The following is a 17,695-nucleotide window of genomic DNA, read 5'->3' on the forward strand; positions in this document are numbered from 1 at the left end:
ACAATGAAATAATGAAAAGAAATTCCGAAAAATATTTAATTTTAAAGCTCTGTCAAAAGTATTGTTCCTGATTTTGTCTTCCTGATTGTCTTTCAGATGTAAAGGGGAAGGCACGATTAGCTGATTTTGGCATCAGTAGACGATTACCCGAAGGACAAACAACTTGTCGCACAGACAAAGCAGGAACAAGTTGCTGGATGGCCAAGGAGACTTTATCAGAAAAGGACAACACTAAGATAGGGTACAAGTCAAACTCTGACATACAGGTCAGTCGTTCTGCTACACAAATGTTATTGGTCACTATGTGTACACATACTTCCTCAATGGCTTAAATGTTATGTTTATTCCTAAGGTGGCAGGGATGGTGATTTATTATGTCCTCTCTGGAGGACACCATCCTTTTGGAGACATATCCTATGAATGTGAGAACAACATTGTTAAAGGGAACTACACTTTGGAGCATGTTCAAGACGTGTTGGCAAAAGACCTCATTGAGTGGATGATTGATGCAGAACCAAAGAACAGACCTAAAGTGGAAGAATGCTTGAAACATCCCTTCTTCAGGGACACTGACTGGTAACATAACTTTAAAAATACCCAATTGGTTGTGATTCATTAAACTAATTTGCTGTTATTATTTATCTTTTCTATAAATCGTATAAATCTTTTCTAAATAGTCTAAAAAACATTTGAATTTTTCAGGAAAATTGAATACTTGAGAAAGATGGGAAACAGAGAGGAGGTAAAGAACCATCGAAATGCGGACCAGGAATTGATTTCTTCGCTGGAGAAATGTGATGGATCCTTCAAACAGTGGAAAGATAAGGTGACTGCAACATAAGTTTTATTCTCTTTTTGAAACCAAAAATGTATCCTTACCACCACGTTTTAAAAGGTACACTGATAACTAGCTCAACATTTTTTCATCACAGTTTCCACCAGAGTTGCTGCAGAAGATGGATCCTAAGAAGAAGTACCCTGAAAACATGTTGGGATTACTGCGCTGCATACGAAATCTCCAGGAGCACTAGTACGTAACCTCACACTAAATTAAAAATGATTATTCAAACAAACAAGGATAGCACATTATTCAGGGTTTTGTCTAAACCGGTTAACAGGGTCGCTGCTCCCTATTTTCGGCATGCTAATGTTAAAGTGATGCCAGAGAACAATATTTCTGTACGTCAAAAAACTGTATAATTACAAAACAAATATGAAAGTCTTGTCAAATAGACCGTCAGACGAAATAGACAGCTGTGTTTTTACGGAGCTCTGGCGTTGCGTTGTTTTTTACATCCGCGGCGCCATCTTGTATACAGGCGTCATGTTGGAGAAGTGATATTGTATATACAGTGGAGGAAATAAGTATTTGATCCCCTGCAGACTTTGTAAGTTTACCCATTTACAAATAAATTAACAGTCTGTAATTGTAATGGTAAGTTTATGTAAACAGTGAGTAAGAATATCAAAAAGAAAATTCAGAAAAATCCCAGCCTTGAGCAGGTCTACAATCATGTCTCTGAGGTCCTTAGACAGCTCTTTGGTCTTGCCCATCGTGGAGAGGTTGGACTCTGATTGATTGATTCTGTGGACAGGTGTCTTTTATACAGATAACAAGTTGATATGAGTACTTTTTTTAAAGGAAGAGGACTTATTTAACCGGTCTGTGGGAGCCAGAATCCTTGTTTGTTGCAAGGGGATCAAATACTTATTTCCCACAGTTAAATGCAAATACATTTGTATCTTTTATATAATGTCAATTTCTGGATTTTCTTTTTGATATTCTTACTCTCACTGTTTATATAAACCTACCATTACAACTATAGACTGTTAATGTATTTGTAAGTGGGCATACTTCAGTCCGTTACAAGTTACTGCTCTCTCACCTGATACCCTGGCCACACACTATTGAATGTAACTCAAAATATACTGTAAATATTATCAGTTGGGTATCAAACTAAAAGTGTAAAAATAAGATTGGAACGTGTGTTATCAGTAGGCTAAAGCTAACGTTAGAAGTTCAAAAGAATGTAAGGTAGTTAGCTAGCTAAATGTTTTGTTAAATACAGTAGTATGGCAAACATTCTTCATTGCACTTTCCCGGACGAATGTAAACAGCATAATAAAAACCCTTCTAGGCATCTAGCAAATTAACAGAAGTGAAGCATTGTAGATCAACTATGATAGAACAACCAAGAAGCACTGATGTAAACAGATTATGTCTCTTCTCATCTCATAACTTAGAGGTAAAATCTTTCCTTTTTTTGTTTGCAGTCAGGATGATGCAGCTCAAGTTGATGTGATGAAGATATATCCTGATCTCTTCGGATGTGTTTACAAGTTTGCCAAGACCCAAGGGTGGAATTCAGAGACCCCGTTGAAGGAAATGTTCCTTAGAGAAAACATCAGCACCAGCTTTACATCCACAAGCCCTGAGGAGCCTCTGTCTGTCCCCGTACAAGAGTCTCAACCCAGGGACTTGAAGTGAAGAAGTACTTGAGAGTCTTCTAAGGAGTCAGATAATAAAAGTACAAGCAATTCTGATGTAATAGTTTTTAACTGATACTGTATAGTGTCCAATCTGAATACGCCTGTAAGGCTTTGCATGTGCATTGTTCATAGTAACTATTTTCCAAAGGCTGATAGTAACAGTATGTAGATCATAAGATACTGTACTGTAGTTACATTTTGGGAACTTTCTCCTCCAATTCTTTTTTTAAATCACTTTTTTAAAACATTATTATAATGAACTACATTACCTGTATTTGCAACATTATTTTTGTATGGCTTCAGTCTAGTTACTTTACAAATGATTATACACAAGGAATATGTTAAATACAAACATTAGGAAATTGAAAAAGTTAAACCACTGAATTAGCTGCATCTCAAATGAATAATTTGTGTTAGCTATTGATGCATCGATATTGCCAGTAAAGTACCTGAAACTGACACACTTCTATATTTTACATTTTTTACTATACAGTAGTTTATTTTTATTTTCACATTTAGATTTTAGAATATTTTATTCTTTTGTATTACCATGTATTTGCTATAATATGTTGGGGGAGCAGAAAGTGAGGGAGTTGATGTAATGAACTCTGAAATATATCATCCTATGTTGATTTCTTTGGGACAGTTAGTGTTTTGAGAGATTTTATATTTTTTAGATGTTCTTGTCCATCCTGTCAGAAGGATGGTGAGGAATGAAGTAGCATTCATTCTGTTTTTTGAGGATACTGAATGTTGACTTACAGGCTACAAAATATACGTATATAAAAATGGACGACAGTTCCAGTACTTGTAGGTCACAAACTAGACTGTAGCTTTGTTTATAGAGAAAACCTCAGAAGTCTAAACTTCAACAACATGCTCCACTGGTGTTGGTATGATTCTGTTTTAATCTTACTGACTGTAAAATAAATGTATCTGTTCAGTATCAAAATAAATGTATAACATCTGATTTGATGATTTTCCTTGTGATTTGGGATATGGCTCAGTGAAATATAGTTTTAACAACAGACCTCTCAGATTCTCCTTTTTACTGATGAGTGCATGAATGAACTTTAACCAAGTCTCCAGGTGTTAAACTATCCATAAACTTATCTGTAAGATTCTGCTTATAGCTTCGTGTGCGATGCAGACGTCTGAATTTCTAACCTAACAACATGTAATCCTTTGCGCAAATTAAGCCAGTGTGTGTGTCATTTTTACCATATACGATGATGTTAAGCCTGCAGCTCAGTTTCACCCCCATAATATGTAGTAAATACGACAAGTGGCAGTGAGTTTAAAACCTAACCTGTTTCGTCATGAACATTTCTAAACATAAAGTACAAGTACAAATTCCCTGTAACCCGACACCTACCAACCCTCTTATCACACACACGGTTGCCATTCAACTTAAACCTTGTTGGGGTTTTAACAATATGAAATATGCAGTTGGTTGCCTTTTTGCCAGAATGACATGCTCTACTCTACATTATGTTATGGTGGAATGTCAACGTGGATTACAAATGGAATGTTCTGACATCAATCAGTTTAACCCACAAGAACCTGGACATAATTTAGACTTGGGACCTGTTATCGTTTGTGGGGTCCGTTTGTTACGGCCTCGTGTAAATAATAGGGCTATACGCAAGAGAAACTATGCAGATACAAGCCGTTTCGTTCTCGTGTAAATGTGGCCTAAATAGACCACATAGAACACATGTCTGACAAGTAACCCCCCCCCCTAGTGTCGAAGATCTGAAAAATGACATATGTCACATTGGGCATTAATGGTAAAGTAACTCTTATTTATAACTTAATTAATGAGGATTATCTTTTGTTTTAAATTAGTTTGAACATTCTTTGAATTGAAGAATTAAGAATACATTAACTAAATATCATTGAATCAGCTAAATTAACTGAGCAGATCATAGTCATATTTCTAATTGTGACATATGTGTCACTCCAGATTGACTCTGAAAGTTTAAGGTTAATGTCCCGATGTGACATTAGTGTCACAGCGACATTTATCTCATTTGTTTCATATCAATTTGATCAAGACATGTTTCCACAACAGGTTAAATGTTATAAAGGGCACATTATGTACACATTTTAATTCTTAAATGGTTTGAATTGTACCTTTAGCAACAAAAAACAAGCTTCTGAAAAGGAAGGAGAACAAATAAAATCGAGGAGGGACTGTTGTGCTCAGAACATCCTCATTTCAAACGGCAAAAGAGATCAAGCGCGGTTGAGTTTGGAAAGATCAATTATTTTAAAGACTCAAAGAAGACATCATCATCAGCATTTTTGATATTCCTAATCATATATTCCTGAATCAGTTATACTGGCAGGGATATCAAACCATGACTAACTTTGTTTCTGCCTATTAACTTTTTGTATTAGAAATTTAAAAAAAATTCTCTTTTACCTGACAAAATGTATATACTTGACAGTCTCTTTGGCTTCACTTTAATAAGTATAGAAATAAGAAGTCACATGATCATATACCAACCACATCTACGTGTGGCTGCCCCATTGGCAAATATGTGTATGGTTTTTACTGGATGTCTTTAAACCTTGTAATTATTTGCTTAATTTCTTCTTGAAACGTTCATTGTATGTGTTTCTTAATAACCCTAATGAAGACCACAAGCCAGGCACTTTGGTCGATAAGAATAAGTTGGTCTTTATTACAAGAGTTGCCCAAGTTTTAAACTCTTGAGACTTTTCTATTCCTGTTGATTATATGAATACACCAATATTGAAAAATCTGTCATGAGCTAAAACGTGAACTATATCTGCCACCAACCGAGTTCATCTTTATTACTCCTTTAAAACATAAATAGTTAATGTTTAATATTCAAAGAACATAAAATATGCTTGCTAAGGACCAAGTGTAACATTGCATTGGATGGGATTCCATGTTTCACAATTTGATACCTGTTTTTGTCTTCCCACAGATACTGTGAAGCAAAGAAGTTAATATCATCTCACAGTTACAAATGGAGCAAGCTTCGGCTAAAATCACCCTACTACTGGGACAGCTTTGTTCACATGAGCAAACTGACTATAAAGGCATTCTGGAAGAATTAGTTATGATAACACGGACAACAAAAGGTCCCACAGACTGGGATCCCAACTATATTGAGGAGGTTTGCAAGACGATTGCTCCTTTTGTGTGTCAAGACTACTCTGATGATATTCAAGCCTTAATTCATAACTGTTACATGTCTAATATGTGTAATATGTAACGTAAAACGCTTTGAGCACATGGAAAAGCGTTTTAATATATATTTTTAATGAATTATCATTATTATTATTTAAGCAAAGTAATTTATGTGGAATTGAATCTTTTGTCTACAATTGATGTGTGAAAAATAACAGATGGCCCTAGGGACGTGGCTTGGGAACCGGAAGGTCACCAGTTCAAGTCCCTGAAAGACCAAGTGCTACCAAGGTGTCCCTGAGCAAGGCATTGTTCCCCACACTGCTCCCCGGGTGCCGTACATATGGCAGCCCACTGCTCTTAACACTAGTATTGGTCAAATGCAGAATGTAATTGATCATCCCACAGTTGTCACAGAGGTGGGATCAAGGAATCCTTTCTTCTTCTCCTAAACTGTACATGCAAACTTGAGTATCTAAATAAATGAGTTAAAAATCTGATTGTTGTTTTATCATGTTTGTGATTATGTTCTATGGTAATGGTAGGCTATGTATATCAGTCATGGATTATCTCTCCCTTAATGCTCTTAAACATATTTGTTCTATAATACAAAGTGCTTTGAATATTAAAGGAGGCTCAGTTCATTAATGTCAAAGGATTTAAAAAGCATATTTTCTCAATAGTTGTATTTATTTAATAGTTTGTATTCCATCTAGTATTTCATTTAACTGTCTGATTTACTGTTACTCCACCATATGATGCCTTCGTGCTTTTATTGTGAAGGAAACCTTCAATTTACATTGTATTCCTCTAAAAAGAGCGCTTCAGTTTAGCTATTTTACAGAAACATTTATTTTATAGTGTCACATATGGAAAAGTGTTGAATTCATATCAGAATTCTTGCTCAAAACGCATATTCTTTTGACAATACTTTTATTTTTCATCACTGTACCGGAAGTCGTATATTTTTTCCCCACATCTCATTCCGCGCGAATTGACAGCGGAGCCAAAAAACTGTGACACCGCATCCGGATAAACAAACGGGGGAGTGGCGGCTCGGACTGAGGCGGACAGGCAGCCTGTATCCTGACATCTTTTTGCAAAGTATCCCGGAAAATAATGCAGTCTTCCAAGAGGAGCGAGAATGACTGGCAGGGGCTGGTGAGCGAGGTGAGTGAGACCGGGAACAGCTGTGCAGAGGCGGACTACTTTTACCGAAGCTCCGGTGTCCATATGGAACAGCTTTACTGTTTGAATAGACCGAGGAGCTGTGCAACATCACAAATAAACCCACTTTTTATTCGTTTTTTGTATGATATGCTGTCTACTGGTTGATTTAAGAGGTGAACATGTTATTTTGTCAGGCCTCCGGGTTGGAAATGCAGTGCCACATGCCCACATCCTTAACACGACCTGATGCAACACACCTGTAGGGCTGCTGCATCTCTACATTGCTCGAATTAATCTTTAATGCTATTTAGAACTATTCGACCAAAGGGGGATATATTAAATAGACATTTATATTAGGCTAATGTTTAAAATGTTTTAAATATGGTGATAACTATATTAAAGTTGTGATAAATAAAGAGAGATTAAAGTTTACTTAGTTTGTTGCTGCCTTTAATGCACTTCTAAAATACAACACATTGCTGTTGAAGTATTCGTATTAGCACTATCCTATAATAAAGAAAATGTACTTAAGAAAAATGTCTGCTTTGACTTTATTAATGTTAGATAGTTTCATTTTTATTGTAATACTTAGAATTGACAATTTGTCACTATTTTCACATGTTTTTCTCACCAAACAAACCATCCATTAAGTGGCAAAAATAACTGCCTCATTTAAATTGCATTAGTTGCATCTGTGAAAGAGTGGTTATCATGGCTGAGCTGCAGACACTACAAGCTGCTATTTAATTTGGTTATGAGCTGTACTGACGGATATGAAGCTTTGCTCGTTTCCCTCTGCTGTGTGTTATCTACATGTAAGGCACTTGGCTTCAGTGTGTGTTTTTCCACCTGTAGGGCACTGGTTGGGGTTGGTATTATTGGCACAGTTAAGTGTTTCTAACATTACCTTCCCTGTTGCACACTTTGAAGCCAAGAAGCTGGATGATACAGTTGATGTGAAAATGTTATATACAGTTGTACTCTTTGGCCCCTGGAATTAACACGAAAAGTGTCAGTGTCAGCAATTAAAGGGCAAAGCGGCCACAAGAATGCCCCGAAAGCTGTGATCAAACCAATGATCTGGAGAGTCACAGTCCCTAACCTGTGCTCTGTGATGGTGTGTGTGCGGTGTTTGTAGTTCCTGGTGTGTAAGCGGAAGCTGGAGAGTAAGAAGGAGGCTCTGCTCATCCTGTCTAAGGAGCTGGACACCTGTCAGCAGGAGAGGGATCAGTACCAGTTCATGGCCAACCAGCTGAGGGAGCGCCACCAGGGACTGAAGAAGAAGTACAGGGAGCTCATCGTGAGTGCTCATGTTGATCTGTCCTCAGTATTTTCTCTACACACACGTCATTTTTCCCTGTCCCCGTGCACTCTCCATGTGGACTTCCAGTTTAAATACTAAACTCTTTTCATATTTTAGGACGGTGACCCCTCTTGCCACCAGAAAAATGCAATCAAGTAAGTTGTGGTTAAAATCAAGGACTCCATGTATGCCACTGATGCCAAAAGTATTTCTTACTAAAGCATATCTTATATATCTGCTATATGAGTACTGTATTTTTGTTAAAGTTTTGCTAAGATTGTACATTTTCAGTGTCAAAATAATATCCACTGACTTTATATGTTCTTAGTTCTCTTTTATGATTCAGTCTCTCAAAGGTTTCAAACATAGGAAAATGTTTGGGAAAATTAATACAATAAATAATACTTTTTTAATAATCTAGATTTATTTTATGAATGTTATTATAATACTTATTTTAATATGTATATATATTTAAAATATACAGTAAAGAAATAAATATTCTACTTGTGGTTGACACTGGAAATGTGATTATTAAGAGTTATATTGTCTTATTTTGTTTGTTTTCTTAATCTTCACTTGTTTACAGAATTTACTTTCTAGATGTGATGTGGCCAATATCTAGACATCTTGTTTAACAGTTATTTATTATTGTATAATCAGAGTTTAGTCAGCTACAAGTGTAATATAGGTTAGAAATCAGCCGCAAAATAAGTGTTAAAGGAGAGGTGTCATGGCCATTTCCACTGATCATAATTCCATTGTTGAGGTATACTAAAATAGATTTATACTGTGCATTTTTCCAAACTCACATTGGTTTCTCATACAGCATCTCTGTAAACTACATGTATTCACTGAATTTCACTCTCTGCCTTTAACGGCTCGTTGTAGCTCCAATAGCTCCAGCCCCCACCCTCCCTGTGAGCACAGTGTGCTCTGATTGGTCGGGACGTTGTGAATCGCGCAGAGCTCCGTGGAGGTGTTGTTTCCTTGTTTAGCATACATAGCGAAACACAGCCAAACTCATCCTGAGCACACACAAACTCACAGCCGAAGTAAAAACAATAAGTGTGGCTTGATATTGAGTAAGAAAAAGGTTGATAAACGCTGTGAGAATGGGTCTGCAGAGAGAAATTCGCCGCGATCCCAACTGTCTGTTATCAGCCTGCAGCCAGGGAGGAGAAATCAGCAGAGAGTGTGTGTGTGTGTGTGTGTGGAAGTCCGTGGATTGGTCAATTTGGACCAATCAGCGGGGGCTTAACGTAACGGCTCAGCGGACGTGATGTAACGTAACGGCTCCACGGATTGGTCCATTTCGTTCCGGGTACCGCATGACCGTATAGCTCTGGGTGTGGCTACTGGGTGTTCACACGTCACAATGTCCAGGAAGAACATGAGAAATCTCCAACGAGGCGTTTTGGGGAGGTCTTTTCTGTGTTAGAGTTTTACTCCCTACAGGGTGTACTTTGAGGGTTTTTGACTCTGCAGACCATTTACATGCATAAAAACCTTCATAACACACAAGGGGACGGGTAATAACCGGAAAAGCAAGACACCTCTTCTTTTAATATAATTCTAAATGAAGTATAGAATAGTTAATACAATGTAATACAAAATGAACACGATTACCATTTTAAATATATTTTTCAATGAGAATAATGATCAAACCCTCTCATATCATGAATTATATTGTTATTGCAATATCAGCCAAATAATCGCAATTAGTAATATTTCCAAATCATGCAGCCCTAATCTCCATGACGATCCACGTGGCCAATCACCAGCTGTTTTCACGATTCTCCTCCACCTTCTCCTCAGGTGAACCTGGCTCAGCTGCTGAGAGACTCCAGGGAACGAGCCAAAAAGCTGACGGAGGAGGTGAAGGAGCTGGCGCAGAGGCTGACGGAGGCCCAGGGGGACAACAAGGTGAGGTGACCTGCAGCACATGTAACCCCCCCCCCCCCCCCCCCGCCCAAACACACACACATCCAGTGCATGAGTAGATGTGTTTGAGGGAAGCAGTGAATTTAACTTGTTTTTCCACAGCTGCTAAGGATGACCATAACTCGACAGAGGCTCGGCGATGAGGAGGTGGGGCCGCGACATTTCCCCCCCCCATGAACGTGAGGACCTTGTTCCCCAGCTGGAGAGAGCAGGGCTCCAGGTTGATGAATGTTCTTACTTTCTACACAAAAGATCGACATACTGAACCCAGAAAAGCTTCTTATTTTAGATGGTCTCGCATCAAGACTCTAGTAATAAATATTACTTTAATAATGGAGTTTTCTAGGAATATTCACCCCTATCAAGCAGTGGCAGTTCTAAACCAAATTTAAAGACAGTATAAAGTAATTGTGTAATTACCAGGGGCCACAGGGGGGTCCCTGGTCAGTGTTACGGGGGCACTGGCCCCTGTTGCCCCCCCCTAGAACTGCCCCTGCTATCAAGGCTCCGTCCGTAATCGTTTGAATTTTTTTTTGCCAACAATTAACATAATAAGCTGTTGTACATGCCTGACTCTCACCCCATTACTATCATCACTCCCTTACGATACATCCACACAGTGTAGTAAATACTGCCTTTCAGGAGGCTTATCATTTGGTGGTGTTGAATTGGATTTCATTAGGTTGATGAAAAGATTCTGTTCCCTCCTTAAAACCTGCTTTTGAGGTGTTCTTAAAAGCAATTCACCTGTATGTGCTCCAGTAGAGCCTCTCACTCAGCTGAATACAGTATCCAAGGTTTTACAGGTGGGAGCTCCTACACTGCAAACAACTTCCTATGCCCGCTCAGCAAACTCTAACGTCTTTCTGGTTGTCTTTTTCTAGATGGAGGAGATGGAGCACAACATGAAGGCTCTGACCGACGAGCTGCAGGACGTGAAGGCGGAGCGCGGCGTGTTCAGGGAGAAGACCTACCGCCTCAACGTGGAGCTCAACCACGTCCTGGGCAACCGTGAGGCACGCATCATTGATGTGGATGCCCTCTGCATGGAGAACAGGTGAGTGGGACACAAGATCTTTGGGAACTACTTTCCCAGATCTCCAGTTCTAGAGAGGCCATGTGTTTTCTACAAGCTGCAGATTCCCAGACACTTGCTTTCACTCTAAGTAACTGCTTCCTGTGTAGACATCAGAGTTGGGTGTAACGCGTTACAAAGTAATAATAATAATACTTTTGTCGGTAAAAGAGTAGTGTAACGCGTTACTTTTATAATTCAGTAATCACACTACAGTTACTAACATTGCCCCGACACGCGTTACTTCGTTACTTTTATAAAATCAGTCATAATCACACTGACAGACAAGAGGGGTTTCCGCCGCAGGTTTATATGTACGTAATCTGCGCGACTTGCGCGTCCACATCTCCACGTGCAGTGCTGCATAAACATGGCAGAGTCAGCGATAACTTTCGAGGGGTGGAGGTATGCCCATTATTTTGAGTTCGTCCGAAGAATAAACAGGAATGTGACGTGAAGTAAAAAGATATGATTCTAAACTGTATTGAAGTAAACATGTATTGTTTGAACTGTTTTAAGTAATCACATATATAATGTCTTCTCACTTACAACTCACTGACACAGAGATCCTGTTTCACACACACACAGCTCCTTTTCACCAGAGCGCACACACATGTTCTTTTCAAGGTTCAGTATGTTCTTTCTGGGCTCATTATATCTGTATACAATGTTTAATTGTCTGAGAGTAACAGTTTATGTGAAAGATGCCATGGGAAAATAAGGGAGTGAATACCGGTGCAGAGATAAGATTGATTTTGACCTTGTAGAACCTTAGAATCTCACGTTCTGGTCAGAACTCTGATTCGCTGTATTGAACCCGGCCAGAGGTGGATCCAACCAGTAAGGAAACCTGGGGGAGTGAGCAGCTCACACAGCTCCTCCCCACGGACTCTCTGATTTGCTTCGGAGTCAAATGGGAAGGAAGAGTCGACACATCTCCGCCCCAAAATATGGATATGAATACTGTTGTTTTTGTATGTAAAAATACTTCTGGTTTGCTGAAGGCTGGTCTAGAGACGTGTAAACCGCATCCCAAACCTGAAGTCTGTACTTCTCGTTTCTTGAAGGCATGGTCTGTCTACCTGTAAACAGCATCACAAGCCTGAAGTCCGGAGTACTCTGTATAACTAAGTATACGTGTTTTGTTTCCTACCAGAGTAAACTCAGATAATTGTTATAACTTTTGATTCCGGTGTTTTCAATTCCTTTCTTTATTTAATAGAGATCAGCCTCATTCAACGAACGGCGCGTAGCAGAGGGGGTGGCTATCAGCCACCACAATAGGTGTTCTGCTCCAACAGACGGTGAGGTGCAAACTGTGTCCAGGCCAGAAGCTGTTATCCACTGCTGTAAACACCACGTCAAACCTCAACAAACACCTGCAAAGAACACATGGTAAGGTGAAGCTAATAGCTAAGGACCCCCGAACCCAGAGTGAGGATGTTGTGAGTGCGACTCCGAAGCAGCACAAATTAGAATTTGGAGGACCGGTAACCAAAGCAGAGATGGACAGGCTTGTAGCATCCTTCATAGTAGAGGTAATGTTGCCCATTTGCACAGTGGAATCACCATTGCATCGTTCAGAGATATACTATGCGACAATGGAAACTGAACTAAAGAGAACATTTGAAACTTTAGCAGTCTGCGTGATCTGCCTGCAGGGAGGGGCTGGCCGGCCCTGCGAGTAAAGTAACGAGTAAAGTAACGAGTTACTTTATGTAGAGAGTAACGAAGTAGTGTAATATATTACTTTTTTTTAAAGTAATATGTAATATGTAATATATTACTTTTTTTTAGTAACGACCCCATCTCTGGTAGACATGTCTCCATATTTATCCTCTTTTGTTTGCTTTACTGGGTGTTAACACATCAGAATTATTCTGTTTTGGAAATAAAGAGAAGAATATATAGATATATATATTATGTGACGATAGCTGCTCCCAGCGCAGAGAGCTGTATGGTTTTCCAGTGGGACCACATAGAAATGAACCTCAGGACTTATGATAACATCACAGGTACGGCAAACTTTTTTTTTTTAACTGTGGATGCTGTTGTTACATTTTGAGAGTTTGGGCCATTTTGCTTCATAACATGTCGGCCATGTTGTCTTCTTTCTGAATTTTGAGAAGGAAAACAGATCTAAAATACACATTTAAGAGTTTTTCTTACTGCGTTTTTGTGTTTGTAGATTCAGTAGCACTTACAGCAGTTTCATTCCCATTGTTTACAGTTTTTACTGATCTATGAAATGATACAAAGAAATATCCTAAAGTCCCTCTGTACAAACCTTTAACTCTGATAGGTTTGAATTTACAAATAGAGAATTTTCCACCCGGCATTATACTGTATTCAAGTTTCTGTACTAGTAATGTATTTCAATTAAATTAGCACATATTTGATAAAAAAGAATGGCTAATTTGCATATTTAAACGCAGCATTTCAGAAAACCTGTCCAGCCAGTAGTGAGCTGGGAAAATTTGAAAGTGTTTTTCAATAACAACCTTTTACAATTTGGTATTGGCCCATTTATTTTTAATTTATCCGCCTTTCAGGTCAGTCCATTGTGGGGTGCAAGTCAGTGGTCATCCAGGACCAGGTGTTTGTCATCGTGGCTCAGCTGTTTGGTGGCTCCCACATCTACAAGTTTGATGAGGACCAAAGCAGCTTCAGCAGGTTTCAGGACATCGAGGTGTCCAAGATCTCCAAGCCCAATGACATTGAGGCGTTCCAGGTGGGCTCTGACTGGTTCTTTGTGATTGCTGACAGTTCAAAAGCAGGCCTGTCCACCCTCTACAAGTGGAACGATAAGGGCTTTTATTCCTACCAGTCGCTGCATGAGTGGTACCGCGACACAGACGCAGAGTTCCTGGACTTGGATGGGAAAGCGCACCTTATCTTGGCGAGCCGCTCGCAGGTGCCTGTGATCTACCAGTGGAGCCGGAGCAACCAGAAGTTTGTCCTGCAGGGAGAGATCCCTCACATGGAGGACGTTGTAGCTGTGAAGCACTTCCGGATCAAGGAGGAACTCTACCTGGCTATGACGCGCTATATTGGTGACTCCAAAATCCTTCGTTGGGGTACCAAACAGTTTACAGAGATCCAGGCCTTGCCCTCACGAGGCTCTATGATTGTCCAGCCTTTTTTTTTCAAAGAGCGTTACTACATGGCTCTGGGAAGCGATTACACCTTCTCGCAGATCTACATGTGGGATGATGAGAACAAACTATTTGACCGCTTCAAGGACGTGTACATCCAGGCACCGCGCTCCTTCACTGTGGTTTCCACCGACCGCAGGGACTTCATCTTCACCTCCAGCTTCAAGGGAAACACGCAGATCTTTGAGCACATCATGATTGACTTGAGCTTGTGAGGGGCCTTGTCATGGCCCCCGAAAGATTGGTGGAGGGGGGAAAAAAGGACTAAAACACACTTTTTCAATTTCAATCCCTTCATTTGTTTCCGTCCCAAGTAAAAGCTGGGTAAAGATGTGTTTAGAATTCTTATAGTTTTCAAGCTTGATGGCCTTGTCCAAATATCTGTTTCCATGGTCTTTCAGACTTCAGAGACTGAGAGGGGGAGTCAAGAGGTGGACAAGTGTAAAAGGAGGCTGGTATTCTCCTAAAAATCCAGCTCACATTCCTGAAGGTGGAATACTTTCATATGATTTGGATCTATTTTCAGTTTAATATCCCCTATCCTAATGGTTTTATACCCTAACTAATATACAACAAGACCTAAGAGAAGTATCATATTATTTTCTTATGTTCTCATTAAGGGCATGTAACAGGTGTGGTTGCTCCTCGTGTGCCACTTACCTCATGCCCTCATGTGGTGATTGTTGCCTTATCAGCTCTGGGGTTCTGTGTCCTGATTGGCCCACAGTGCCTCCCTCTGGCCGTGATGAAGTATCACACCCCTTTGCTTTTTCCAAACAGGGAATGTCTTGAAAGCACAAACCTTTAATTATCCTAGGTGAGACCCCAGCCCTTAGAGTGTAGTTGTTACGAGACGAATATTACTGTAGGTGCTATAGATTATATCGCGTACAGTAAATAAGGAACCAGTGGTTTGTGAGGTGGAGAAATATTCAGGACTGGATATAGCTAATGCCTTTTTAGACTAACATGTGAATGGAATCAACTTTTAGACCAGATTAACTATAGTAGAAACTGATAGAAGCTCTTTAAGTGTTTCAGGGAACAAATCTACATACAAATAAAAAAAGCAACCCGAGTTGTTGTACTACTGACATCATTTAACTTTTTCTTTGTCAACTAAAACTTTAAAAGGCTCCTCACTGAAGAAGTGATAGCTCACATTTATGAACAAAATAAAAAGACATCATTTGTTTGTCTACAAATGAAGGAAACAATGTGTTAATGTAAATATGTTCACTCTAGTTGAGAGGCTTTTTCCGTCTGTCATTCTCTTCTTACTAATACTGAATGTTAACTTACAAGCTACAACATGTACATACAACATGGACTGCAATGCCACTACCTGTTTGTCACACAAAAACTGAACAGAACTTTGCACTTACTTTTAAAAAAAACTAATAAAAAAACATTACTGCAACTTGCAAGCGCATGACATTCAAAAAAGGGTGTTTGCTCAATTATTTTGAAATAAACCTAACAAACTCAGAAGTCTACAAGTGCTTCTTCTCATTAAGAGAATGGTATTGTAATTTTAAAAAAGCATACTGGAATATGCAAGCTTTATAACATGCGGGTTATTTTGTATGATTTTGTTTTAAGCATATTGAATGTTACTCAAAGTATACTGTAAATATAATCAGTTGGGTATCAAAATAAATGTGTAAAAAATAAGATTGGAAGGTGTGTGTTATCATTCATTGATCATCAGGATGAAAGGACTCAGTCGTTATGTCAAACCCAGAGTAAATTATCCAATGACTGCAGTTGCTCTCATTTAGTGTCTTTTAGCTTTGTTTTGATAGGCTGCAACTTCTGGGTTTAAAAGTGATTTAAAACCTGCATTTGCAAAAAAAAGTCAGATTTTATCAAAGACTATAAGAAAATTACCCTAAATGTCACTTTTCTGACCTTACATTTTTCTGACAAGTGCATGGTATCGATCTCTAGTTCCAAGTATCTTTCAATACAGCATGATGTGTATTTAAAAAATGATGATCTCTTTATGAGTAAAATAGAGGATAAAGCAGCGTATGCTTATGGGCGGAGCAAACGTGTGATTGACAGGTTGCTACAACAGTGTTGTTGGCTTTTGGTGTGGCCAGTGTTTTGGTTTTCGAACCTTAACCCTTTCACAGTGTGTTTTTAGTTAATGGTAAAATGTTTCCCGCCTAAAATGTATTTTCCACGTTCAGGTGTATTAGCTCTTGTCTCTTGTGGTTCCAAAAAGGAATAGATGGTGACAAATGCTTTACTCTGAAAAAATAATTGTTAACGTACAGTATCTGTGACTATATCCACATTGGTTTTCACTCTAAGGCTGCAACCTCACTGTTTTGGTTTATTGGATTTTCAGTGAAAAAGCTCTCATGAGCCAAATTATGTTACAAACCACTATAATGTAATTGAATGTGAGCTTTCATAGGAAGCCTCTGCTCACAGTTAAACCACAATGCAAATGAGCACTGTAAAAAATAAAAGGACTGTGACATCATAAATCTACAGTTTAACAGTCAGTCTGCAATAATGAGTTACAAATGAACAAATCAAGAGTTTGGGGTTAAGATGGCAGCTTCCTTACAGATAGACCATACAATACAGAATATTGCTTTATGCACTAACATCACATGTGCACATCTACATTACAGTGTTACACTGTAAACATTTACCAGCATTTCACTACATTTAACAGTATTATTTTACAGTGACATATTGTAATCAAGGCCCCCTGTAATATCCCAACAAATACATGTAAAAAGGACTGTATCCTTGGATTTCACAGCATTTAACTATTATTTCACAATAAAATACTGCAATCAAAATCCTCTGTAATATCACAACAACATTGTAAACATTGCAAGGATTTCACAGCATTTAAGAGTATCATATTACAGAGAAATATTGTAATAAAAAGCCCCTGTAATATCACAACAAAATATCTATAAAACTACAGTAAAATTGGATTTGACATTATTTAACTATTATTTCACAGTAAAGCACTGTACTCAAAATCATCTGTAATAGCACAACCCATTACTGTAACATTTGAATTGTGCAGCATTGCACATGTGCAGAATAGACTATTCTAACCGGCGTGTGTCCTGCAGCATAGCCTACTTCTCAAACCGTCTGGAAGATTTGAACTGAGACATTCTATACACTGTAAAAAAATATCCTAATTTTACAGGAAATAATTATTTTTTTTATAGTAATTATGTTTTTTTAAATAACTTGCAAAATCCCGTAAAATGACAGATGAACTATAAATTAACAACCCAAAACATTATTTTAAGTATTTTGACAACAACAAATAACATTTATTTCATTTTTTTTTTAAAGTAAATTTACTATATCATATTTACAGTATTTTTGCACTTTCAGAAAATACATGCAGA

General features: G+C 38.5%; 2 protein-coding genes across 3 annotated transcripts in view; both read left to right on the plus strand.

Moving 5' to 3' along the window:
• The window catches only part of LOC117487923 (serine/threonine-protein kinase ppk4-like), a 29,097-nt gene extending 25,637 nt beyond the window's left edge, over window positions 1–3,460 (plus strand). The window contains exons 3-7 of one of the 2 annotated variants that reach the window (XM_034136693.1): window positions 97–266; window positions 353–576; window positions 703–826; window positions 933–1,030; window positions 2,275–3,460. In XM_034136693.1, coding sequence (XP_033992584.1) covers window positions 97–266; window positions 353–576; window positions 703–826; window positions 933–1,030; window positions 2,275–2,488 — 830 coding nt within the window. In that variant the 3' untranslated portion in view covers window positions 2,489–3,460. The remainder of the gene's footprint in view (window positions 1–96; window positions 267–352; window positions 577–702; window positions 827–932; window positions 1,031–2,274) is intronic. The other variant, XM_034136694.1, reaches the window with a different exon arrangement.
• Window positions 3,461–9,945: 6,485 nt separating this feature from the next.
• Window positions 9,946–15,974, plus strand: LOC117487938 (leucine-rich repeat LGI family member 2-like). The gene is made up of 4 exons (XM_034136726.1): window positions 9,946–10,052; window positions 10,173–10,290; window positions 10,955–11,127; window positions 13,698–15,974. Exons 3-4 carry the CDS (start codon window positions 11,100–11,102, stop codon window positions 14,513–14,515), a joined length of 846 nt encoding a protein of 281 aa, XP_033992617.1. The 5' UTR covers window positions 9,946–10,052; window positions 10,173–10,290; window positions 10,955–11,099; the 3' UTR covers window positions 14,516–15,974.
• The last annotated feature ends 1,721 nt before the right edge of the window (window positions 15,975–17,695 follow it).

Source organism: Trematomus bernacchii, unplaced genomic scaffold (assembly GCF_902827165.1).
Source record: "Trematomus bernacchii unplaced genomic scaffold, fTreBer1.1, whole genome shotgun sequence".
Taxonomy (NCBI): domain Eukaryota; kingdom Metazoa; phylum Chordata; class Actinopteri; order Perciformes; family Nototheniidae; genus Trematomus; species Trematomus bernacchii.